Source organism: Suricata suricatta, chromosome 3 (assembly GCF_006229205.1).
Source record: "Suricata suricatta isolate VVHF042 chromosome 3, meerkat_22Aug2017_6uvM2_HiC, whole genome shotgun sequence".
NCBI lineage: Eukaryota > Metazoa > Chordata > Mammalia > Carnivora > Herpestidae > Suricata > Suricata suricatta.
Window position 1 is genome coordinate 43,315,071 of NC_043702.1, and position 25,707 is coordinate 43,340,777.

The 25,707-nt window shown below is 36.8% G+C and overlaps 1 protein-coding gene across 1 annotated transcript in view; it reads right to left on the minus strand.

Moving 5' to 3' along the window:
- Positions 1–14,718: 14,718 nt before the first annotated feature.
- The window catches only part of WDR75 (WD repeat domain 75), a 30,025-nt gene continuing 19,036 nt past the window's right edge, over positions 14,719–25,707 (minus strand). Inside the window, exons 10-21 of the mRNA XM_029934265.1 lie at positions 25,434–25,493; positions 25,233–25,348; positions 23,998–24,173; positions 22,693–22,850; positions 22,123–22,303; positions 21,213–21,307; positions 20,525–20,620; positions 19,718–19,887; positions 19,135–19,194; positions 16,782–16,928; positions 16,368–16,459; positions 14,719–15,505 (exon numbers count right to left, since the gene is read on the minus strand). Of these exons, the coding sequence (XP_029790125.1) occupies positions 15,301–15,505; positions 16,368–16,459; positions 16,782–16,928; positions 19,135–19,194; positions 19,718–19,887; positions 20,525–20,620; positions 21,213–21,307; positions 22,123–22,303; positions 22,693–22,850; positions 23,998–24,173; positions 25,233–25,348; positions 25,434–25,493 (1,556 nt within the window). The 3' untranslated portion in view covers positions 14,719–15,300. The remainder of the gene's footprint in view (positions 15,506–16,367; positions 16,460–16,781; positions 16,929–19,134; positions 19,195–19,717; positions 19,888–20,524; positions 20,621–21,212; positions 21,308–22,122; positions 22,304–22,692; positions 22,851–23,997; positions 24,174–25,232; positions 25,349–25,433; positions 25,494–25,707) is intronic.

Here is a 25,707-nt window from a genome sequence, read left to right on the forward strand (position 1 = left end):
ATTTACAGCATTAGCATATGTTAGAAAAGAAATTTCTATAATCAATATTCTAAATTTCCACCTTAAATTAGAAAAAGAAGAGAAATTTAACCCAAAGTAAAAAGAAGAAAAGAAATAAGAATTAGAGAAGTCAATAAATGGAAAGCAGAAAATCAATAGAGAAAATTAATGAAAAAAACCTGTTTCCTTGAAATGATGAATGAAATTAAGAAGCCTCTAGTCAGGCAAATAAAAAAGGACACAACTTACTAATATCAAAAATGAAAGAGGAAATCATTATAGAATCTACGGACATTAAAAGGATAATCAAGGAATAGTATGAACAAGTCTATGTCTGCAAATTTGATAACTTAGATTAAATGAATCAATCCTTAAAAGGCACCATCTGCTAAAACTCACACAGAAAAGAAATGAAATCAATAGTTAATAGACTTCCAAAACAGAAAGCACCAAGTACATTTGTGTATTCTACCAAACATTTAAGGAAGAAATTATACCAACTCTACAATTTTTTTCAGAGGAGAGGAGCAAAGGGAAAAGTTCCTAACTGATTCTATGAGACCAGCATTACCCTAACACCAAAACAAATACATTGCAAGAAAATAAAACCACAGATGAATATCTTCTTTGAACGTAGAGGTAAAAATCTTCAACACAATATTAGCAAATCAAATCCAGTGATATATAAAAAGAATTATATACCTTCACCAAATAGGATCTATCTCAGGTATGCAAGGCTGTTTCAACATTTGAAAATTGATATAATCCATCACATCAATAGATAAAAAAGAACTAATGATTGTATTAATAGATACAGAAAAAGCATTTGCCAAAATCTAACACTAATTCATGATATAAACTCAGTAAATTAGGAATAGGGAAATCTTCCTCAACTTACTACATAATAAAAAACAAACAAAACTAAGAACAAAACAAAACCTACATCTAACTTCATACTTAGTGGTGAGAAACTCGAAACTTTCCCAGTACGTTCAGGTACAAGGCAAGGATAAGGATGTTCCCATAAACCATTCCTTTTCAACTCTGTACTGGAAGTTCTAGAAAGTGCAACAAGCAAAGGAAATAAAGAGGTACAGATGGGGGAGGGAGAAATGAAACTGTCTGTTCACAGATGACATAATTATCTCTGAAGAGGATGTGAAAGAATCAACAAAAAACTCTTGGAACTAATAAGCAGTTATAGCAAGGTTGCAGATCCAATATATAAAAGTCGATTGTTTTCCTATATACCAAGAGAGGACAAGTCGAATTTGAAATTAAATTTCAAATTTACATAATACCATTTATATTAGTATCCAAAAAATTAAATACTTATATATAAATGTAACAAAATATGCACAAGATTTATATGAAGAAAACTACAGGCTATGATGTACATTCTTCTCAATTTGACCTGTAGATTCAATGCAATCCCAATCAAAATCCCAGCTAGTTATTCGTGATTATCAACATCCTTACTCTGAAGTGTATATGAGAGGCAATGATTCAGAATAGCTCGCACAATATAGAAGGAAAACAAAATTGGAGGGTTGACAGTATCTAACTTCGATTTACTATAAAGCTACATTAAGACTGTATAGTATTGGGGTGCCTGGGTGGCTCAGTTGGTTGGGCGTCCAACTTCAGCTCTGGTCATGATCTCATGGTTCGTGGGTTTGAGCCCCATGTTGGGATCTCTGCTGACAGCTAGCTCAGAGCCTGGAGCCTGTCTTCAGGTTCTGTGTCTCCCTATCTCTTTGACCCTCCCCTGCTCATGCTGTCTCTGTCTGTCTCTCAAAAATAAATAAAACATTGAAAAAAAAAAGACTGTATAGTATTGGTTAAAGGAGACCTATAGACCAGTGGAACAGAATAGAGAGCCAAGAAATAGTGGTACTGATTCTTCACAAAGGAGATAGTCTTTTCAACAAATGGTGCTGGAACAATTGTATTTCCACAAACAAAAAAGGACAGTTCTTTAAAAAATTTTTTCTTAATGTTTATTTTTGAGACAGGGGGAGAGAGAGAGAGAGAGAAAGAGAGAGAGAGAGAGAGAGACAGAGACAGAGTCCGAAGCAGGCTCCAGGTCTGCTTATCCTTGGTTCAAGATACTCCCAATTATTGGACATATCAATTAAAGGTGTGTTATGCCCAGATTTTAGTATCGCCCCCCAAAAACCAGAGACCACCAGGGAGGCCGAAGCACGCATGCAAAAGCAAAGGGCTTTATTACGGGTTCAGGCTCGCCGGGGCCTAAACTCGGGCTCACAGACTTTACCGGAGTGGTGGATCCACGCTGAGAGCGAGCCCCGAACAAAGGTGGGGCAGGACTTTTATGAGTTTGGGAAGGGGGAGTGACAGGAAATGGTGACATAGGTATAGTGATCCAATTATTATTACACAATATTATTGACAGCAGGTTTATCCAATTACAACATTTAGAGTGTTAACCAATCACAGAGTAGACCCAGGACCCTCACATAGGGTGTAACCAGCCTTAAGCAATAACTGATCTAGGCCTGCCCTTAGGAATGTTAAGGGTATTACAAGGGTGGTCCCTCTTGCCTCGGGCAATGTGTAACTGCCTAATAGTTCTGGAGAGACTGACCTTTAGACCTAGTTTAGAGGGGAAACTTAAAGCCTGTCATGGCGTCTGTTTGGTTCAGACTCGTGTTCTTACAGGTGTACCTTCTGGGTAATTTGGTCTCTGTAGCCAGTCTCTCTGCTCCTTTTTTAAAGGGGCCTGAACATATTGGTATATTTTGTAGTGTTCAGTGTTTTCTTTAGGTTGTCTTATAAAGTCACTAGGATATTTTCTACCAAGGTTATGAATTGGGATGAGAGCAGTGTTATACATTGAATACACTGGAGGGTAGAGTGAAATGGATTTAGATATATTCAGATAGCAAGAATTCCAAAAATCTCCCCAGTTATAGGGGAGACAGTGTAGAAAGGCAGAACAGATTATGTCACATGGTGAGAACCATTTCAGCAGGAGTGCTCAGTGCCCTGGATGCAGGAGACTCAGGAATGGTAAAGATCTCGGAACTCAACTTGGAGGACAAAAACTGGTTCAAATGCAATAGAACAGGAGAGCAAGATAAACACAAAGGAGGACAAAGGAGCAGAGAGTAAGAGGATAAGCAAGGGAGGGGTGTTATCAAAGTGAAAGCTAGATAAATTGCTTAAAAGGAAGTAGTAGCTGGGAAAGTTGAGGCTAGTTAAAAGTTTAGGAGGAAAGAAGGAAGTCATCAGGAGGCCTATCAGGTGAGGAATCTGAGCAGTTCTGATGACAAACTAAAGAGAGCTAGACAGGTTGCAAAGCACTTGGTCCTGCAGCAATAGAGATAGCATATATATATACTTTTTTATATAAAATTTTACTTAATTCATAAATCAGATACAATATGTTTGTATTGTATCAGACAAATATCAAGAATTAACCTCAAGATAGAATTGAGTCTTGCTGTGATTCATCTTCAAGTGAAAGTGAAATCCTTTCACTGTTCAAGGCAATACATTTTAGCTAGAGTGGCTAAATCTGCCAACTGGTTTGCTTAATGTTCATGTAAAAACTTATATTTTTGTGAAGAGCTTTATCATACATGATTGGGAGATGATTGGAGCCTCAGGAGATTTGGATGATCCTAATTTCCAGTGAGACTCCTATATTCACTTGTTGAGACTGCTTTGCAGACACACACACACACACACACACACACACACCCACACCCACCCACCCACCCCCCCTTCCCCCTTCCCCCTTCCCCTCTGGCTGCCTGAGAAAGTTGTTTCAGAAAGAAACAACTACTGGAAAGATCATATTACCAGAGAAATAAGGTTACCTGAGATCTTTGAATCCACAATTTTTGTAGAAAAAGGGCCAGTTCTTTTTTTTTTTAAATGTTTATTTTTGAGACAGAGACAGGGTTTGAGTGGGTGAGAAGCAGAGAGAGAGGGAGACACAGAATCCAAAGCAGGCTCCAGACTCTGAGCTGTCAGCACAGAACCCGATGTGGGGCTCGAACTCTGGAACTGCAAGATCATTACCTGAGCCGAAGTCAGATGCCAAACCGACTGATCCACTCAGGTGCCCTTTTTTTTAAAACAAAAATCTCACTTAAATTTGTTGTTTTAATTGCATGTTACCTAGTAAGTGAAGACATTCATTTGCTCATTTAGTTTTCAACTTGCATTTGGAGCTCACTCTGCTAGATCTAGGTCAAGTAAGATATGATACTTGTTAGGATACATGAATATCTCCATGTCCTTGTATTCAGGTCTGTGTCCAAAAAAATTTAATCTCGCTTACAGAAATACATGTGGTTTAACCAAAAACAAAATATAAGAGAAAAAATAAGTAAACACAGTTTGGGGTGAAAGAAGAATGCCAACGAGATTCATATGCAACACTGTCTAAGCTGTGGGATTTTGTTTTAGAGGTTGAAGATACTTGAGTGTAGGGATGTTCCCATGCCAAGGGGAAAGGAGAAAGTGAAAATTAGAAGAGAAGAGAAAGGAGTGGGGCGGGAATTGCTGAAGTAAGGTCCCAAGCAGACTAGAAAGAATGGGATCAAAACCAAGAGGGCGGGAGTGAGAATTAGTCCCCTATCGACTCAAAGGATGTGCTGGTACACAGGGATGAAGCAGCAGTGGGTTTTGTCACTGTGGAACAGAATGCAAGCCACCTGCCTCCCCCCACCTCCTTGGTGCTGAGGAATGTGAGGAGTGGACAGCAGCCTCAAATATCCAGTGCATCCCCGTATTCTAAGATTGGAAGAACCCAATCTGTATTCAATTTTCTTCAGCTACCCAACTGACTGACAAATTCATGGACTGTGTTGTCTATGTTGCAGAATATATAATTCCTCATTGATTTCTGGGAGTACTTGGAACCTGAGAAACAGATTAGATAGGGCAAAAGCTGTAAGCCCACCTTCTCATCTTTACGCTATGATCTCCTTCATCCAACAAACATAAGTGCTTTTTTTGTGTCCTACAGCCTGCTTCCTGATTCCATTTTTTGCTTTTGTTCAGTTTCTGGGGAAATCACTAATGAGGAGTTCTAATTGTATTTATCCAAAAGGGACAGGAGTGCTGATTCATAGGGGCACATGTATCTCAATTTTTATAGCAGCGCTTTCAACAATAGCCAAATTGTAGAAAGAGCCCAAATGTCCATCAACTGATGGATAAAGAAGATGTGGCTTATATGTACACGGGAATGAATACTACTTGGCAATGAGAAAGAAGGAAGTCTAGCCATTTGCAACAATGTGGATGGAACTGGAAGGGAATTATTCTAAGTGAAATAAGTCAGTCAGAGAGAGACAGATATATGTTTTCACTCATATGTGGAACTTGAGACAACTTAACAGAAGACCATGGGGGGAAGGGAATAGTTTCAAACAGAGAGGGAGGCAAACCCATAAAAGACTCTTAAATATAGAGAACAAACTAACAGTTGGTGGGGGAGGCGGGGGAGAGGGGAAAGTGGGTGATGGGCATTGAGGAGGGCACTTGTTGGGAGGAGCCCTGGGAGTTATATGTAAGTGAGGAATCATGGGAATCTAACCCTAAAGCCAAGAGCACACTGCATACACTGTATATTAGCTAACTTGACAATGAATTATATTAAAAATAACTCTCTCTCTATATAAAAAAGAGTTCTAATCTGTTCTCTTGGGTAAGGTCTGCAGAGACTCAGGTTGAAAGCATCTCAAGTCTAAGTAGGTGCAGGATCTTCTTTCTTATTCACAAATGAAATAATCTTTTAAGCTGCTTGTTTGCTCTTGTCTCCAGCACCAAAGGAGGCTGCAACTAAAGCAGCAAAGCCACACATCCTTTTTTTTTTAATTAAAAAAAATTTTTTTTGAGTAGGGCTTATAGAACTCTGGGTACGTTGGAGAACACAGTTTGAGAGGGGGGAAAAAGCCTCAGAGAACCATCTAATGAAACACAGCCCCCTTATTTTACAGGTAAAAAGTTAAGTCCTCAAATAAACTTAATGCAAGCAGATACCTAGAAAGATGATGAGCTGGAACTAGTAGTCTTCTGACTTCTAGACTAATGATCTTTCTGACACGAGATACTGCTCACCAAATAAAACTTGGCTAGTGGACTAATTTCAGAACTGCAAACAGGCATTTCTGAGGGAACAAGAAGTTAAATATGCCTTCCTATGTGAGATAGAATATAACATCAATATTTACATCTAAAGTGATTGTTGAACACTTATATTCGTTCTTCCGTTAAAGTAGGCAACCACTGTGTAACTAGGATTATCAAAACTCTACACAACAATGGGAGGAACTGGTGCACTTTCATGTCTGATTATTTCGTTTTGTGAACTAACTGCTCTGATCTCTCAAGGAGTTTCCAAGCCAGAGGTATGTTATGCCTGAAGATGCAAAACTAAAATAGCTATAGCTCTCCATGTTTATATACAGATACCACAAGTTTAGTACTTGTAAGATCAGAGTCTTGGCATTGTGAGGGCATGGGGTGGGAGTGGGTACTGTAATATACCATTCTGGCATCTTGGTTTTGTGGTCACAGGGTTATCAGAGCTGGAAGAGAGAATTTAATTTTGCAATTTAGATGAAGGAACTGTGATTCAGAGAATAAGTGGTTTGCTCATGGTTTAAGAAAAGCAAAAGCAATTTTAACAGTTCAATCACTGATTGCATCTCTATGGTTGGTTCTATTCTACTCACATTGTCCTCTCTGTGGTGTACTACTATCAAATCCCAGTTACTTCAGTTTTAGTTCTCTTTAATCTCAATGATAAATTATCTACCTGGGGTCCTAAGTCCTTTCTGGGTCTTATCTTTTACTCTTTTGTTTAGGACTGTGTGATGTTACAGTATCTTGACGCTGGTGTTGTAAGATAATTTTGCCATTTTCATGGCTACCAAGAAATGCAGCTAACAGAAGAAAGCACACTTTTTAGAAGTTGTAGTTCAGATAAAGCAGCCTCGTAGAAAAATCAGTGCCTTTTAAAAGACAGTTAATCTTAACCAAGTGGTTATGTTTAACATAATAGGTTTCTTTCTGTTAATGGCTCCATTATAGTAATAGTACAAAGAACTGGAATTATTTAAGACACATTATTACAACATGGTAACATATCTTATAGTTTCTTTACTGGTTGCTAGTCTCTGATAAGGAAAACAACAACAAAGAGGAACATTGTTCCAGCACATTAACAATGAGCTTATTCTGGGGCATCTGAGTGGCTCAGTCGGTTAAGCGTCTGACTTAGGCTTGGGTCATGATCTCATGACTTGTGGGTTTGAGCCCTGTGTTGGGCTCTGTGCTGACAGTTCAGAGCCTGTAGCCTGCTTCAGATTCTGTTTCTCTCTCTCTGCCTCTCCCCTGCTCACGCTGTTTATCTCTCAAAATTAAACATTAAAAAGAAAAAAACAAAAAACAATGATCTTATTCTAATTAATATGTAGGTGTGGTTAGCCTACACTTCTCATTAAAGAATTTGCATATAATCAAGTGCATAATGTCATATAATATCTAAATTTTATATACTTTTCCTATATTTGGAACATAATAGTACTAGTCAGATAATAAAACCATTCATGTAGGGAGGGAGTGCTTCATTTTACAGATGCGGAAGCTAAAGATCAGATTAAAGGACTTGAGCCTGTCAAGAGCAAGCTAGCTGGCTTTTGTCTGGGGCTAGGACTGTCTAACCACGCGCTCTCTATTATTTGCTTCTTATCACAATTCTTACAAAGTTCCAGATGCCTTTGTAATGCTAACTAGCTGTCTTAAATGTCTGGGAGACAATATATTATGCTAGAAAGAGCACAGGATTTGGGATTTGATGGGGAAGGGTTTGTGTCTTTGCCCCAATTCTAGAGAAGCCAGTGATTTAGATGTAACTTACTTGCTGTCTCTGGAGTCAGTTTCCTCATTTGTGACCACCTGACATAGGGAGTTGTTGTGGAGAAAGTGTGGTGTGTGTGAAACGTGTGGCGTGCCGTAAGTGGCTGACGTGTGCTCCATCCCCTACTGGGGCCGAGATCCTACACTTCCTGAAGTACAGCTTGCTCTGGTGAAAGCACTGAGTGATGGGTTCATGCCTGACAGATAGATTAGATAAATGAGGGAGGAAGGAATGTGAGTAATCTTTATCAGTCCATTTATTTGATGGCACTACTATTCTGTGGGCAAAAAACCAAAACGAAACAAAAAACTGAGGGCCAGAACTACAAATCTGGATAGGTCCAGATTTTAATGACTAGAGTAGCCATTTTCCTTTTATTTATAGAAATGCCTTTGGAAAAGAAATGATTTTTTTTAATATTAGAGGATTAATTAGAATAATTATTAGTAGGGTTGTCATGTTTTAGTGTTAGACTGATCAACTTTTTAGAAAAAGTAATGAAATCCATACTTACAAAGTATTTAGATTTTATAAACATCATTATTTTTAAAATACATGTTCCAAATTTATTTGATTTGAAACTCTGGAATCTTTTATATATAACTGCAAAAAATAAGCATTTCTTAAACTTGGAAGTAGAATGTCAGTGTCTGAATATAGCAAAATAATAAATTTGTAACTATGTCAATATGCCCTATTCTCTAGACAGAGAGGAGGCTGGGAATCCAGGAATCCTGGTCATCTTTACCCCAGCTAGCATTGGGCAGTTTCCATGAGGAGAGATAAGCAAAGTCAAGGTTATTGTCTCTCCCAGTTTGTAAAGCAGGGTGTCACCATGAAAGACTTGGCCATTATGTCTACAAGAGGAAGTCCATAAGAACAGTGCGCTCTGATATTATCTGAGTAAAGTTCAAGCATAAGGGTGTCCCTGCAAACAACGGAGATTTTGGTGGTAAGCAATTAAAAGAGGGATTGTAAGTAGCTCCACGAGTGCAATGAACTAAAACATAAACCAAATGGTTTTAAGTGAAAGTATCAGGAAAAGAGAGCTAAAAAGAATCCTCCTGGGATCAGAATCAACCTCAAAAACTGGCCTCAAAATTAACCCTGCAGAGGGACCTAAATGCAGTGGCTATATTATGGGCTATATTATGGAAGAATGAGTGCTCCCCATAATGTAAATAATATAAAAGTGTGTAACTAGATTTGTGAGTCTTGTGATTCTTCAAAAAGTTAAACACAGACTTACCAAATAACCCAGCAATTCCACTCTTGGGTATATACCTAGGAGAAATGAAAATAATAAAAAGGAATGATGTACTAATTCTTGCTACAGAATGAATGCTAAGTGGAAGAAACCAGCCAAAAAAAGACCACATATATGATAGGATTCCATTTATATGAAATGTCCAGATTCACAAGTCTGTACAGAAGTATTAATGGTTGCTGCCCAGGGTGTGGGGTGGGGTAGGTTGGGAGAAATGGGAAGCGATTGCTAATGTACTGAGTTTTGGGGTGATGAAAATGTCCTGAAATTGATTGTGGTGATGGTGTACAATTCTGTGAATATTCTAAAAACCTTCTGAATGTACACTTTAAATGAATAAATTGTATAGTGTGTTAGTTATATCTCAATCTAGCCTTTTTTTTTTTTAAACTGTATAGGCCTTACTTGGATACTGATTCAAATACACTGAAAAGCCATTTACAGCAATTCTGTTAACATTGAGATGTGCTCTTATAATTTGTCTACTTGACTGTTTTGACAACACACAATGGCACATTAGTTTCAAGGATACCATGGTGACGTGACAACTCTATATATTACCTGTTATCAACACAGGCAATCGCCTGTCACCATACAAAACTTATAGTACAGTGATTATATTCTGCACGTGGCACCTTTTATCCTCATGACTTACTCATTCTGTTAACTAAAAGCATGTATCATCCTCTCCCCTTCACCCATTTGGCCCATCCCTCCAACCTCCTTCCCTCAGACAACAATCAGTGTGTATATTCTTGCCTCCTCTATTGTAGATTAATTGGCCATATAAGCATGGGTTTTCTACTCTGTTCCATTGACCTATGTGTCTTACTTTTGTGCCAGTTCCATATTGTTTTATTACAGCTTTGTAGTAGATCTTGAAATCTGGGAATGTGATACCTCCATCTGTTCTTTCTCAAGATAATTTTGGATATTCAGGGTCTTTTGAGCCTCCATAAAAATCTTACCATTTGGCCGAATTTTGTGAAAAACACTGTTGGTACTTGGATAGGGATTGTATTAAATCTGTAGATTGCTTTGGACAGCATGGACACTTTAATACTCTTTTAATCCATGTGCATGGAATATCTTTTCATTTATTTGTGTTGTCTTCAATATCTTTCATAAGTGTTTTACAGTTTTCAGAGTACAGTTCTCTCACCTCCTTGGTTAGTTTCTTATTTTCTTATTTTCAGTGCAACTATAAATGGGATTGTTTTCTCAATTTCTTTCTGCTACTTTGTTGTTAGTATATAAAAACACAGCTGATTTATCATTTTTTTTAATCTTGCAATGTTACTAAATTCATTTATTATTTCTAAAAATTTTGTGGTGGAGTCTTTAGGTTCTATGCATAGTTCTGGGTCATCTGCAAATAGTGATAGTTAACCACATCCTTACCCATTTGAGTGCCTTTTCTTTTTCTTGTCTGGTTGCTGTGGCTAGGACTTCTAATACTATGTTGAATAAAAGTTGTCAGAGTGGACGTCCTTATCCCTGTTCTTAGGAAAAAAGCTGTTTTTCACCAGAGTATGATTTTAGTTATTTTCCATACACAGCCTTAATTATGTTTAGGTATGTTCCCTCCACAACTTGTTGAGGGATTGAATTCTGTCAAATGTTTTTTCTGCATCTATAGAGATGAATCTATATCTATATAAATTTATTTTTGAGAGACAGAGAAGAGACAGTGTGAGCCGGGGAGGGTCAGAGAGGAGATACAGAATCTGAAGCAGGCTCCAGGTTCTGAGCTAGCTGTCAGCACAGAGCCCGACGTGGGGCTTGAACCCACAAACCATGAGATCATGACCTGAGCCGAAGTCGGACGCCTAACTGACTGAACCACCCAGGCACCCCTGGAGATATTTTTATCCTTCATTTTGATAATGCAGTGTGTTTCATTGATTGATTTGTGAATACCGAAACTTCCTTACATCTGCCATACAAACTCTACTTGATTGTGGCAAATACTTTTAATGCAATGTTAAATACAGCTTGCTAATATTTCATTGAGGATTTCTGCATCTATGTTCATCAGGAATATTGGCCTGTAATTTTCTTTTTGTAATGTCTTTGCTTTTGGCATCAGGGTAATGCTGGCCTTGTAGAATTTATTTGAAATCTCTCCTTCCTCTTCTACTCTTTGGAATAGTTTGAGCACAGACATTAACTGCTTTTTAGTCTCTCAAAATCCTTTATATTTTTGTGGTGTTCGTGGTTATGTTGGTTTCTGATTTTGTGTCCTCTTTTTTTTGAGGTGGCTAAAGGGTTATCAATTTTATCTTCTTAAAGAATCAGCTCTTGGCTTCATTGGTATTTTCTATTTTGTTGCATTTGATTGATTTCTGTTCTGATCGTTATTTCCTGCTTTCTACTAATCTTAGCTTTGTTCTTTTTCTAGTTCCTTTAGGTAAAAGGTTAGATTGAGATTTTTGGTTTTTGAGGTAGGTCTGTATTGTAAATTTCCCTTAGAACTGCTTTCACTGTGTCCCAAGATTTTGGACATTGTTTTCATTTTCATTTTCCTCCCATGTACTTTCTGGTTGCCTCATTAATCCACTGGTTATTTAGTAACATGTGTTTAGCTTCCATGTTTGTTTTTTATTTGTGTTTTTTTGGGGGGTTGGATTTTTAGTTTCTTATAGATGGCTAGAAAAGCTGTGTTATGACTTCAATCTTAAATTTATTAAGGGTTGTTTTGTGGCCTAACATGTGAACTATCCTGGAGAATGTTTCATGTGCACTTGAAAAGAATATGTTCTAATGTTTTTGGATGGTACGTGCTGTATGTATCTGTTATGTCCATTTGGTCTAACGTGTTGGTCAGTTTCCTTATTGGTTTTCTGCCTGGATGATCTACCCATTGACGTAACTGGGGTGTTAAAATTCCCTATTTCATTACTGTCAATTTCTCCATTTAAGTCTGTTAATATTTGCTTTATGTATTTAGTTGCTCCAGTGTTGGGTACATATTTACAATTGTGATATCTTTTGTTGCATTAATCCTTTTATTAGGTAATGTCCTTCCTTGCCTCTTGTTATAAAGTCTATTTTGTCTGATATAAATATTGCTACCCCAGCTTTCCCCCCCCCACTTCCATGTGCATCTTTAGGTCTGACCTAAGTCTCTTGCAGGCAACATATAAATATGTCCCCAACCCTTTGGACTGAAGCATTTAGACCAGTTAAAGTAATCTATAGGTATGTACTTATTGCCATTGTTGTTGTTGGTTTATTTTATTTTATTTTTGTTCCTTTCTTCTCCTGCTTGCTTTCCTTCTGACTGATGATTTATGCCTGGCTATTTTCTGTGTATCTATGACAGGTTTTGGGTTTGTGGTTACCTTGAGGTTCATCTGTAACATCCCAAATATATAGCAGTCTACATTAAGTAGGAATCCCTTAAGTTTGAACATATTCTAAAGAACTTTTATACTTCCTCCATGTTTTATGTATAAATGTTTTATAACTTTATTCCTAACTTTCCTATTTATGCTTTTTTATTTATAGAAGTTCCTTTAACATTAAAAAAGTAATTTATCTTGACAGAGCATATGTGAGCAGGAGAGGGGCAGAGAGAATCCCAAGCAGGCTCCATGCTCAGGGCAGAGCCTGACCTTATGACTGATTTCATGACCAAATTCAAGACTGACTTAACTGACTAAGCCATGCAAGCACCCCTTAACATTTTAATGCCTGTCTGGTGGTGATGAACTTAACTTTCATTCATCAGAATTTTTCTCTCTCCTTCTATTCTGAATAACCTCCCTAGGTAGAGTACACTTGGTTGTAGTTTTTCCCGTTCAGCACTTTCACTATGGCATGCCACTCCCTTCTGAGCTGCAGTGTCTGAAAAACCAGCTTTTATCCTTATGGGGTGCCCCCTGTAATTAACTATTTGCTTCTCTCTCACTGCTTTTAAAATTGTCTTTAATCTTTCACATTTTAATTATGTTTCTTGGTACGGAAGTCCTTGGGTTCATTTTCTTTGGAGCTCTTTGTGCTTCCTGAACCTGTCGTCTTCATGTTTGGGATGTTTCCTGCTGCTTTCCCTTTTCTTCTGGGGACCCTATACTGTGAATGTTTGTGGGTTTAATGTCCAACCTGTTCCTTAACCTATCCTCATTTTGCAATTTTTTTTTTTTCTGCTTAGCTTGAGTACTTCTCATTAGCTTGTCTTCCAGATGGCTGATCTGTTCTTCTGCATTTGCTAATCTGCTAATTCCATCTAGTTTTTCATTTTAATTAATGCATTCAACTTGAATCAGTTTTCTGGATTTTCTTTGTTGAAGTTCTGAGTTCTTCCACTCTTCTCTCCAGTCTGGTGAGCATCTTTATGATCATTACTTAAAATTTTCTATCAGATTATTGCCTATCACCATTTCATTTAGTTCTCAGGTTTCATCATTTTTCATTTGTATCTTATTCCTGTCTCATTTTGCTTGACTTTGTTTGTTTCTATGAAATATGTGGATCAGCTACTTCTAAACTTGAAGCAATGGTCCTGCGCATGCTCATTGTTTGAATGCTGATGACTTTGGCTGGCTGGCACGAGCTAGGTATGCCCTGGTGGGGTGACTGGGCATGGAGGGTTCCATGGTGCTCTGGCAAGATGCCTGGAGCTACAGCACTGACCAGGGGTGTCTGGTACCACACTGGGACCACCTTGGTGGGATGACTGGGGGTAACATGGGCTATCGACCTGGAGTTCACTAAGTGCCCTGACCTTGCTCCCATCCCTGCTATCAACATGGAGGGAGAACATAAGCCATGACCCTCACCAAGAGTTCCAGCAGCTCTCCTACTGGTTGGCACAGTTCTAGGGCTGAACCCTTTCTATTCTAGTTGCTCTTTTAAACCATTGCTTTTTTCCCCCATGCTCCAGGGCAGAGAAAACTGCTTGCATGTGATTCAATACTATTCCTCCACTGCAGTTTGCAGTGTGGGGAGAAAATGTTCTCTCCATTACTGTGACTGGTTCTTTGGCTGTTCTGTAGGTGGTTTACCTTTTGTTGGGCAGAAGCTGTTCAGTCAGTTCTCCGTTTTCAGGAGGAACTGCTCCAGAGATACGTATAGATTTGGTAGATCTGTGGAGGAGTGGAGTTCTGGGTCATCCTATGTCATGGTGTTGGACCAAAGAGTTGTCTATTTTACTGTTTTTGTGTTAATTTTTTAATGTTAATTTAATAGGGATAGAGTAGGAAAACTCCAAATGCTAAATGGTTAGAAAGTAGCCGCTTTAGTACTTTACTTTAATACAGAGACTTGGATTCTCTATTAGCAATGGGACTCTGGGTGCTTCAGTCAGTTAAGCATCTGACTTCAGGTCATGATCTCATGGTTCATGAGTTCAAGCCGTGCGTAGGGCTCTGTGCTGACAGCTTGGGGCCTGCTTTGGGTTCTATTTCCCTCTAAGAATAAACAAATATTAAAAAAATTTTTTAAAAAGTAGCTGTTCTTTGACTCTGTCAGTGTTATAGCTATGTGTACTAAGTAGTATCAATTCTTGTATCTTCCAAGGCTTTCCTAAACAAATTATATTGATAAGTAGAGTAGATAAGCTTTTATTTGAAAGGCTCAGAGCCAAATGACTTGAATTTAGAATTTTTCAGATTGTAGGCAGCCCATATTATTTAATACCCTTAGTGGGGTCTGAGGAACACTATATAACCAAATAATTTCTCCAAATTTCTCTTTGAGAAATAAATACACCAAGAGCTATGAAGCAGGACTATAGAAAACATCACATCTATTAAGGTCCTATTTGGCCACCAAATGAGTTTTGATGTTAAACTTAGTATCATCAACAAAATCTTTTGATTTTTGATTATTTATACCTCCAAACTGCAGATATTTGCCGGGGACATTTGCTGTAATCACCTGTGAGAAAAATATCTAGCTATTTTTAAGGCTGATGTTCTTCAAAATAAAAAGGAGATTGTGTCTATATGAATGTACCCAGCCAACATTAAGCATGATACAAACACAGCTTTGAATTCCTGAATTACCAGTTATTTAAAAAATAAAGCCTGTTCATAGTTAATATTTCAAGATAAATAACATTAGATGTTTTTGGAGTATCAACATACAATAACACAGAAAGTGCAAGAACCTTCCCTATCTCCAAGGCTCAAAGGGCAGTTATCCAACTGTAGTCTACTTTCCTGAATTTTCTTAGTTCTTTTTCTTCAGATTTTGACAACTGATATAGAAGGTCTTCTCCCAAATCTGTGTTATTTGTATCCAGGATCTTTTCAGTAAAATCATTTTCTTCATCTGAATCATCACTTTCTTTTTCTTCTTCTGTATCTGTATCTTCAAGAGTTTCTTCATCACTTTCATAACAGAACAAAATAAAAACAATTACTATTAAAAAATGTTTCTAAACAATAACTTTCTAATTTAAGACACCTATGGAGAAATATAACGATACAGAGAAAGTAATGAAAAATCTTATTAAGTGCACTTTAAAAACTATGGGTTAGGGTGCCTGGGGGGCTCAGTTGGTTAAGCATGTGACTCTTGACTTGGATTAGGTCATGATCTCACGGTTCATGAGACTGAACACTGTGTTCAGCAGAGCACACAGCCTGTTTGGGATTCTCTATGCTTCCCCTGCTTTCTCTTAAATAAATATGAAATTTTTAAAAATAAATTATGGGTTGTTATTTAAAAAAATGTGTAATTTTTAATTATAGAACAAATCCTTAAACCATAAACATGAGGTCTTTCCAAAAATTATTTTCAATGTATTTTATTTACTTGGCTTAACAGTATTTTAAAGCTTAAAGAGAAATACAGTTGACCCTTGGACAACATGAGTTTGGACTGTGCACATCCATTTATACAGATTTTTTTATACAGTACAATACTACAAATGTATTTTCTCTTTCATATGATTTTAATTTCTTTTCTCTGGCTTATCTTACTGTAAGAATACAGTATATTACATTAATAACATACAAAAATGTGTTAACTGACTGTTTGTTATTGGTAAGACTTCCAAGCACCAGCCGGCATTAGTAATTATGTTTTGTAGGAGTCAAAAGCTACACATGGATTTCTGACTGTGTGGGTTAGGGCACTGACCCCCGCTGCACATCGCTGAAGCCTCGAGTGAAAGAACATTCTAATAAAGGAGAACATAACCATCCTGTTTCCCAAAACAGTATCTAAACATTTTAAAAACTGCTTTACCTCTTGGTCTCCTTAGACAGTAGCAGTGAGTTTACAAACTTGGAGCACAGTAAAGAAGCAGATGGCAAAACGTGGGCTGGAGTATGAAGGAGCTAGAGTAAAAAACCCAGAAAAAAAAGTTTCATTTAAAATGATTTAATGCCACAAGCTGAATGTAACAGGCTTTTCTCCATAGAAAAACTAACCCCCCCCCAAATTTATTCCCACCTTCCTACACTTGTGCAAACAATAATACCACACCTCATGTCAGGTCAGACCACAATAGTCTGGAATTGTAAATTTGTTATTTGGCTTGGGTATTAAAACTGCACAGTATACAAATAATTATTCAAAAATTATCTGTTATAAATTGTACAAAATCTAACTTTGGGTACTTTAATGTATTTAACCTGTTTCATGCTGTGAATCACTTACCTCACTAATCGCAGGTATGTTTTCTGTTAAGGGTAACTGTACCAGTTCACTCTCAAAAGCCTTATTTATTTTTTCATCTTGCTTTTCCCTGTGCTTTCCCAGTATGAAATAAAATGGGGTTGTTGGAAGACTTTCTTCTGCTAGTAGCTGTAAAGATTTAAGACAGGGAAATTTCTTCAATAAAAAGGAAGAATTGCCTTTGACTCCATAAAAAAGTACTAGAGCCCTAAAATAAGGATGAAAGAAATTTTAAAAATTATCTAGTATGATTCTTTCACTTTATTGGTAAATCAACTGAGGTCTAGTAGCCCACTTACTATGGGAAAGCAGCAGACACTGGACAGAACAAAATATACACCACTGCTTCTTCGCCAATGACATGACAGCAAATGGGTTTTCAAAAGGACATAAACCCACAGGAGAAAGAATGTGGGTAATGAAATGAAATGAAAGATACCAAAACAGATGGAAAACACCTAAAAGATGGATATGGGAGTATGCAAAAGAGAAAAAAGCAGATTAGCTGATAATGATGAAGCAATTTCCCTGAAAGTAGAAAGAAAACAGGTGAAAAAATAGTACTGAACCTTCTAGAATGGCGCTGTAATAAGTAAAAAATAGAAGAACAAAGAAATCGAAGGCAAAGAAGTAACACTTTCTTAGTCATTCTTGGATTAAATTTCTCCAGGGGGTGGGGAAACCTGAGTGGCTTTGTTGGGTAAGCATCTGACTTTGGCTGCTCAGGTCATGATCTTGTGAGTTTGAGCCCCCATCAAACTACGCTGGCAGTGCAGATCCTGCTTCAGAAATTTTGTCTCCCTCTCTGCCCCTCCCAGGTTTTCTCTCTCTCAAACAAAAAACCCCAGAACTCTCCAACGGGCTCTACATTTTACTTGGAGGAAAAACCAAAGTCTCTTTTATACATCAAGGTCTACTTTGTCCTACTTAAATTGGCAAGCTGCACCCTATACCCATTTCCTCTATTCCGCCACCCGTAATGCTTATTGCTTTTTTTTTTTTTTTCTTAAGTAGGCTCCATGTTCAGAGGAAAGTCTGATGTGGGGCTCGATCTCACTACCCAGGGAGCATAAGCTGAGCCAAAATCAAGAGTTGGACACTAAACTGACTGAGCCACCCACTTTCTAAAGTACTACATATTTTACTTATTTCACGCATGTTGGATCTTGCTGCTGGAGCTGGAGTAGAAACACCATAAGATTAGAGAGTTGAGTGTTTTGCTTACTGGTGTACTCCAATCATCCAGAACAGTCCCTGCCCTAGAGATATTCAACAATAAACTGTTGAACAAATTCAAGGGGTTTTCAGAGAAAAATATAGCTAGTTTACAGATAAAGGAGTAAGAATGATATTAGACTTCCAGTAATACCGAAAGCTATAAAATAGGACAATACCTTCAAAATTCTGAGAAAATGATTTTCAACCTGGAAGTTTATAACTCAATGAACCAATCAAGTGGGAGAGAACAGAAACATTTCTAAACATACAAGGTCTTAAAAGTGCCTCCCATGAACGAACAGAATGTGCTTCATCAAAGCAAAGGAGTGACCAAAGATACTATTTCCCAAATGATGGTGAAATGTAGATCCTATAATGACTACTGTGTAGCAAGTTTATAGAGCAATCAGTCCAGACTGAAGCAAATCGGAGGCTCCTGGAAATACTCCAAGATTTGAAAGCATCCCTAAAGTATCTGAAATTACTGAGAGAATATTTATACAACCTGAGTAAATAGAAAACTATACAAATAAGAAAGAAGATAATCATTAACTCCAGAAGAAACAAAGTTGCAAATAAAAGAAAAATAATCTGTTGGCTACTACATGACTCAGCTGTGAAATGTTACTGATTATAATGAATATTGACCTGATTTACCTATACTGGGAAAAGCATGTGTGTTATGTACATGAGTGAAGTGGTGGTGTGGAAAAGAGTAACAACTTGATCAATTAAGAGATAATAACTAAGTCTGAAAAATCCAGAATTAGTAATACAGACATGTTTCTTAGAGAAGGGGAGGCAAATAAAAACTCCAGCTAGAAGAACTGAAGCTGGTGATCTTTGTGGGTGATGGCAGTGATGTTAGCAAGTTCTCCCAAAAGTCTTGTAAAACTATTTGATACTTTAAATCACAGCATATACTTTTTAATATCACAAATTAAAACTACATCTTAAGAAGTAAATATAACCTCAAAAGAGGCCAAGTAGTTTATAAGTGTATCTTTAATTCCACATTAGGGCAGGTGGAACATTCTTCTCATAGCTGAATTCAAACAGATAAGGTTGTCTGTGTAAGGAAGCAATGTGGTCTGCACCATTAGTGGCTAAAACATACCTGTTTGCTTGTTGGTGTGAGTTTCTCTTCTGGAGACTTTGTACTGAATGTCAATAAACTCTGAAAAGAGATTAATGATGCAAAATCTAAATAAAAATTTGTTGTTGTAGAGTTAAAAGATGAGGTCAATATTTCATCTTGACATGTGTATCTGTCCCAAGAAATCAGAAGACTTAAAACATATTTAGTAACTGCTGTAACAGTTACAAGATTGTTCTGAGAAATCTTATTTACGGACTAGTAATAAAATTGAACTGATGGATCAAACAAAAGCCACACTTAAAAAAAACATATATATATCAATCACACTAGTAACTACCTTTTAAAATATTTTAGTTGTCTTCTGCCTTTCCACTGTCATGAAGATAATGCAGACCATACTTAGAGTTTAAAAGGTGTGGGGTAAAGGAATGTTACTATACTCACACTACTAATACTGCTGTACTGAGCATACTGGATTCCTTCTTTGGGGAAGTTATTCGTTAATAAAACTGTTCCACCAGTTATGAGCTATTACCAAAGTATCAAGTCAAATGAAAATTATATATACAAAGTGGTTCCCTTTTTGAGATGAGATGGTTACCTGTGATTTTGTTAGGAAGTAAAATTGGGATCTGTTCAGCCATTGGTAAGCTTCAGAGGTGAATGATTCAGGGACATCTCGTGGAACAAACACTCCCCACTGGACTTCCTCTCTGGAGATATTCTTTTGAATGTACAATGGCCTTGGCTCACTAGGTTTAAATACAAACACTAGAGGGAAAAAACAAACAGACAATAACATTTTGCCTGCAGAGGTCAGTTCCAGCCTCAGGCTGGCAGACCACACTAACCCTGGGACTTACCCCATTGAGTAAACGGCCCAGGTCATGATTATTTTAGGCTCTGATTCAACAAATATCTACTGGGTGCTTGCTATGTGCCAAGCAGGTTAGGAATGACGCTGTGAAGATTAAAAAAGAGGAAGAAGAATCCCCGTTCCAGAGACCGGGTCCTATTGCAGAAGACAGACACCAAAATACTACTGCACTTTTCGGTCTTAAGTACTAGAACAGGGATCTGTAGGAATGTTTCAAGAGCAAAGCAGAATGATGAAAGCTTCCTGACACGCTTCAGAAGGGCAACATCTCTCTTGGGATCTCTGAATGTGGAGTTGGACTGGCATGCTGAAAACTGAGGGATATAGTGGAGCCCTCCTGGAGGTATGGATGCATGCATAACAAGATGTTGTAGTAAGAACTCAAGAAAGGGCAATAGCATACCTCAGGGCAATGGCCTAAAATAAGCATTTGATTTAAAAGCAAGACTAACTCAAATTATATTAAAGATGTTAAAAAGAAAAGTTTGGTAATAGATTTCCTCTTGTTATTAAAGTATGGTCCGTACTTACAGTCTGAACCCACTGAAGACTGAGAGACTGCAGCAATATTCTCTGAATTAGGATCAGGTTCCATAACTCTAACATTTAATTTTGTACTCCATTCCACTGGGGCGGGGGGGGGAGAGGAGGAGGCAGAAAAAGAGCAATTTACTTTGAGATTTAACCAAAAGCATTTTTAAAGCTTGTTATTTAAAATACATACTCCATTTTTACTGGTACAATCAACTATTATTCTTAGGAAGAGGGACTTCACATTTCCAAACAACGCATGGAAACAAACTGAAAATGTCTGTGGAAGGCTGCACTAAAGCGACAGGCAGGAAGTAGAAAAAGAAAGTATTCCTTCCACATACTATGAAAATATTAACCAGAATCCCTGTAGAGAATATAAAAAGAGACTATAAAGAGACTATCACATACATTCATTACTAAGCAACCACCATGCCCTCCAAACATACTCAACTGAGTAAAATACCAATGAATTAAAGGAGTAAAATAAGTCCACATTTGTTAGAAGGCTTGTGAAAGAGTATATTCGAAAATTATATATATTCTCTGAATGAAGTATATATGTACTCAAAAATTACACACACTCTTCATGAAGACATGAAATATGATCTATACGTCCTAAAATGCCAACATTTGATGGCCACTTATATGATTTGCCAAGTCACGTTATAGTAAAACAATACCTTACATGCACAACTGAGCAGGTTCCAACAGCAAAGAATGCCATTTTCAGTAGCACCAAGAAGATACTTTGAACAAGTCAATCTCCCAAAGCAAAGGTGCCTATTAAAATCACAAGGAAGTTAACGGTCAATTCCAGCACACCGAGTTTTGGACTGCAGACTTCTGGTATAATTTTACACAATGCAGATTTTTAGATAGACACACATTTTTGTTTATGACTCTCCTGCTAAGGAGAATAAAAGGAAAGGTTTACTCTGCTCTTTTGTTTCTTTACAAAAACAGGTTTGATGATGTTTTTTCCTCTAATATGTTGCATGGTATAACTGACACATACTAGAGACAACACGTAAATAAAATGTACAAATGTATTTAACAAAACCCTTTTTAATTTTTGTTTAATGTAAAGGAAGAAATGTGAATTCTGAAGGAAGTTTTACAAAGCAAAATATACTGGGAATCAAAACTTATTATGTTAGCCATCTGCCAGTCCTCAAATGTCAGTTGCTTGAAGTAAAATAGCAGATAACTGCTGCTTTTTCTTTTGCCCTTCTTAGATACAATAAAGTTTGAGTATAACATTGTTTTTACTGGGAAAACAGAACATAAGCATAGTTTGGATTGACTGAGGGTTATTAGCTTCTATCATGTAGCACAATCATAAACAGTATTTATTATAAAGAGAAAAATTATGTAGGTCAAGAGTTAAATGTTAATCCTGATTTCATCAAGGGGTAAAATCACAGCAAATGGTTCACATACCCAGAATTTTTAAGCTTCCCACCATTTTGGTTTGTTGCTGACCCCACTGACCCACAGACTACCTTTAGCAGAAGCATGTATTACCAATAAAGTTTACGTGAAAGACCTGTTTAAATTAAAAACAAATAGTATGATAAACTCCCCAAATTATTTACCTTATTTTCCCAGCTCGTTGACAAAATGTACATTTAAGTTCCCATGTCTCTGAATCCCATATTGTAACTATTTCCTCAAAACTAACTGCTAGTAAAGAGCCATCTTCAGAGAAACAACAGTTAGTTGCTTGGTATTTGTGGTAACTACCCACAAAGTCACAGGTCCAGGCAACAGCTTTTTCTGTGGAAACATAGATTATATAATTCAGAAATGGTATAAATGCTAGATAATACTTTAGAGTAGTTATAAGCAATAAGGGTTACAATCGAAGAACAACAAGCTCCCTGAAGCTTTAGTTAGAAATGCTACAAAGCACTGACTGGTTTGAAATTTTTGCCATTCCTGGAGATCCTGAACTCCCTCTAGTGGAAGAGTGAAGGAACTGCTGTTTTTTTTTTTTTTTTTTTTTTTACTGTACCTTAACAGAAACAATCAGCACTTGATTAATCAAGACCCATAGGATTAAAGAAGATAGAAAATGTCCTTCCAGAATAGATATAATTCATGAAAGAGATAAACACATCACATTTTAAAATTATGCAATGACATATCATATTTAATTAACTTACTGTATATATCAGAATCGTCTGTTAATATCCATACTTTGAAGTGACCATCTTTACTAGCTGTAACCAAGGTGGGGGTTTCAGATTTTTCTGCATTACAGAAACAGAGAGCTGTGATGTGGTCTTCATGTGGCATATTAACCTTTGTATTAAGAACAAACCTAACAGAAAGGAAATCACCAATTTATTTTTACATCAGAACAATATATATACTGTCCTTTAAGAATTTCTTATGGTACGTCTTATAAGAGCATCTTTAGGAATGGGCAACTGAGACTTTATCATCTAGACTGACAGTGAGTGCTCTATCTCTAATGACCACAGGATATAAATTGTTCTAACACCTTATGTGTCTTCATGTAACTTACACAATATAGAAATGCTAATGTATACAGTCTTCTGGTGAAAGCCTACTGTACTAAACTCTGCAAGAAAATTGTACAGAACTCAGATGCCTTACTAATTACCTTTGAGAATAAGCAAAAAATGGAATGCCTGTGAAAGCCCCTACTTGTGGCAAGAAAATACAAAAAGAAAACTACCTATCCAAACTGCCCTGGTCAATATTTAACATTTACAGTCATCCAAATTATTACTTCTTAAAGCCTGTCTCCAGCTTGACAGCTGCTATGGATGAAAGATAATCTATGTTAGCATGGTGTACTTAAAAGAACATCGGGCCAAGAACAGTCTTGTGATTTTTTTTTTAAAAGTCCATGTTATCAGTGTGACTAGTGACAATCTATTAATCCCTCTGGGCCTGTTTCCTCACCTGTAAAATGTAGAAAGTAAGTTTATCTTACAGTATTTCTCTGAAGATCGGTAGGACAAAAGCACTAAGCCTCATTCTTGGCACACAGCAAGGACCTGATAAATAGCTACTATAATCAAGGTAGGAGAAACTACTGAACCCCCATCTAATCAAAACATGCATGTTACACTACAATACCCTTCCACTGCTTACCACTGTCGTTTTTCCAAAGAAGGTAGTATAATGTTAATAAAAGAGCAAAGAACTAAGAAATTTGGATTCTAATTTTGGATCTGCTTGAAATTAGGTACTACGTCCTTGTGGGTGTCACTTTTTCACGTTTCTTCACTTATGCACTGAGATGACATTAAAACTTGGAGGAAACCAATACTTTCTCAAAGCAAAAAGCTTAAAGACTTTATTAGGGGAGTAACATCTTTCTCATTTCTCTAAATCCAAAATTTATCAAAATGAAACATTTTAAAGACAAATGAAACCATAAAATAGAAAGTCAAATATTTTCCATCCTGAAATTAAATAGCCACACATAGTATTACCCTTGTGTTTTCTTATTATACATCCACAGTTTCATTTGCAATTCAAGCTCTGTTTCCTTTTCTTGACGTTGTTCCACTGTTGCAAGCCAGTTACCATAACAACCGAATGCAGCCTTTGTTAGCTCGATTTGGATCAGACCATAATCATTGATATATTCTTGCTGTATAATATCTAACTGAAGGGTTAAAAAAAAAACCCAAAATGCTTATTAATGTAAATACATATATGTTCATGTTTGCAAGGAATGATAATTAACTACAAATAATTTCCAGAATCTATAGTAACAGGTTTTTAAAAGAATAAAGGAACTATTTATTAGTTATGGATATCAAAACAGCTATTATGAAGCACATTGGATAGCACCAGTTCAGTAGCAACTATTTTTCAATAATCTCAAATTTTAGTGATAACTGACCCGTTTACATGATATAACCGAACTTTTAGTCGATAAGGCTTTTCTCTTGTTTCTATAAACAAAGAGCTTTACATAAAATCTCAAGGTTAAATTCTGTATCATTAAAAATGAGAAGACCAAAAATAAAACCTACAATTTGTAAGAGGTGAAGACAGCAGTAGGTAGACAATTTTATTTATGGTTGTTTCTTTCATCCCATTCCCTTGTCTATTTACTAAACATGTAAATTTAGTTAGTCAAGTAACTCTTATTTCCATGCACTGTACTGGAAATGTACAAAGAAATAAATTTCCTTTCTTTGAAGGGCTTAAAGGCAGGGGAGTGAAACCGATCAAAGGTATAGTTGCTATGACAAATCTTACATAAAGGGAACTATAGGGCACAAAGAAGCAGCAAGTCTGGAGTGTATTTATCAGGATTAATAAGAAGCATCCCTCTTTATACCGAAAATCTTATGACACTTTACTACAAAAGCAGAAACATATTTGTATTTACAACCCTCATATTCTTATTTCCTTATTCTTGTGATTCAAAGGCACAGATATGTGTGTGACAATTAGAATGCAGTCTGAAACATAATCAAATAGAGCCAGCACAGAAACTGACTGACGTACACGTAGATTTAATCTGCAACCGTGGCCTCATTAGAATCACGCTGTAAACAACTCAACTACGTAACCACAGACAGTACTGACAACGTCCAAGGAAACCAAGGCACAGGGTCTGAGTTTAGAAGGTACTAAGTACGTTACTTGACCCTAGTGATGCTGTTGGGAAGTTTCATTAGTTTTAAGGCTAATTAAGGGATCAAAATCTTACATTGTATAACTGCTTATCATGCTGGAGAGAATAAAACTGCAAATGGCCAGGTTTTCCATTCAAAACCAAAGCTTTAGTTCTGGGATCAACCATCAAACCGGTAAAAATATTGCTATCTGCAAAAGAAGTGACAAGCAACAGTTAAGATCATATAGATAGTCACACTTCTAAAATGTGCAGACCCACTGGGATGTGCAATACCTTTCACTAGGCCTTGAATTACTGCAGAAGCCTCAAGGTTTCTGTGAATGACTATTATTTCTGTGGGGAAAAAAAATAAAAAAAATGACAAAACAAAACCATAAATTAGAACTTCTAGGTAAAAAAAAAAAATTGATGGACTTTGTATCATTCTAAAGTATACCAGAATACAAAACAACTTAGTAAGTTCAATTTACTCAGAGTATTTTTAGAAAGTCAAGAATTTATTTTGTGATATAGCTAAAATACTAGAGTTGGAGAGAAGTAGTTTTTC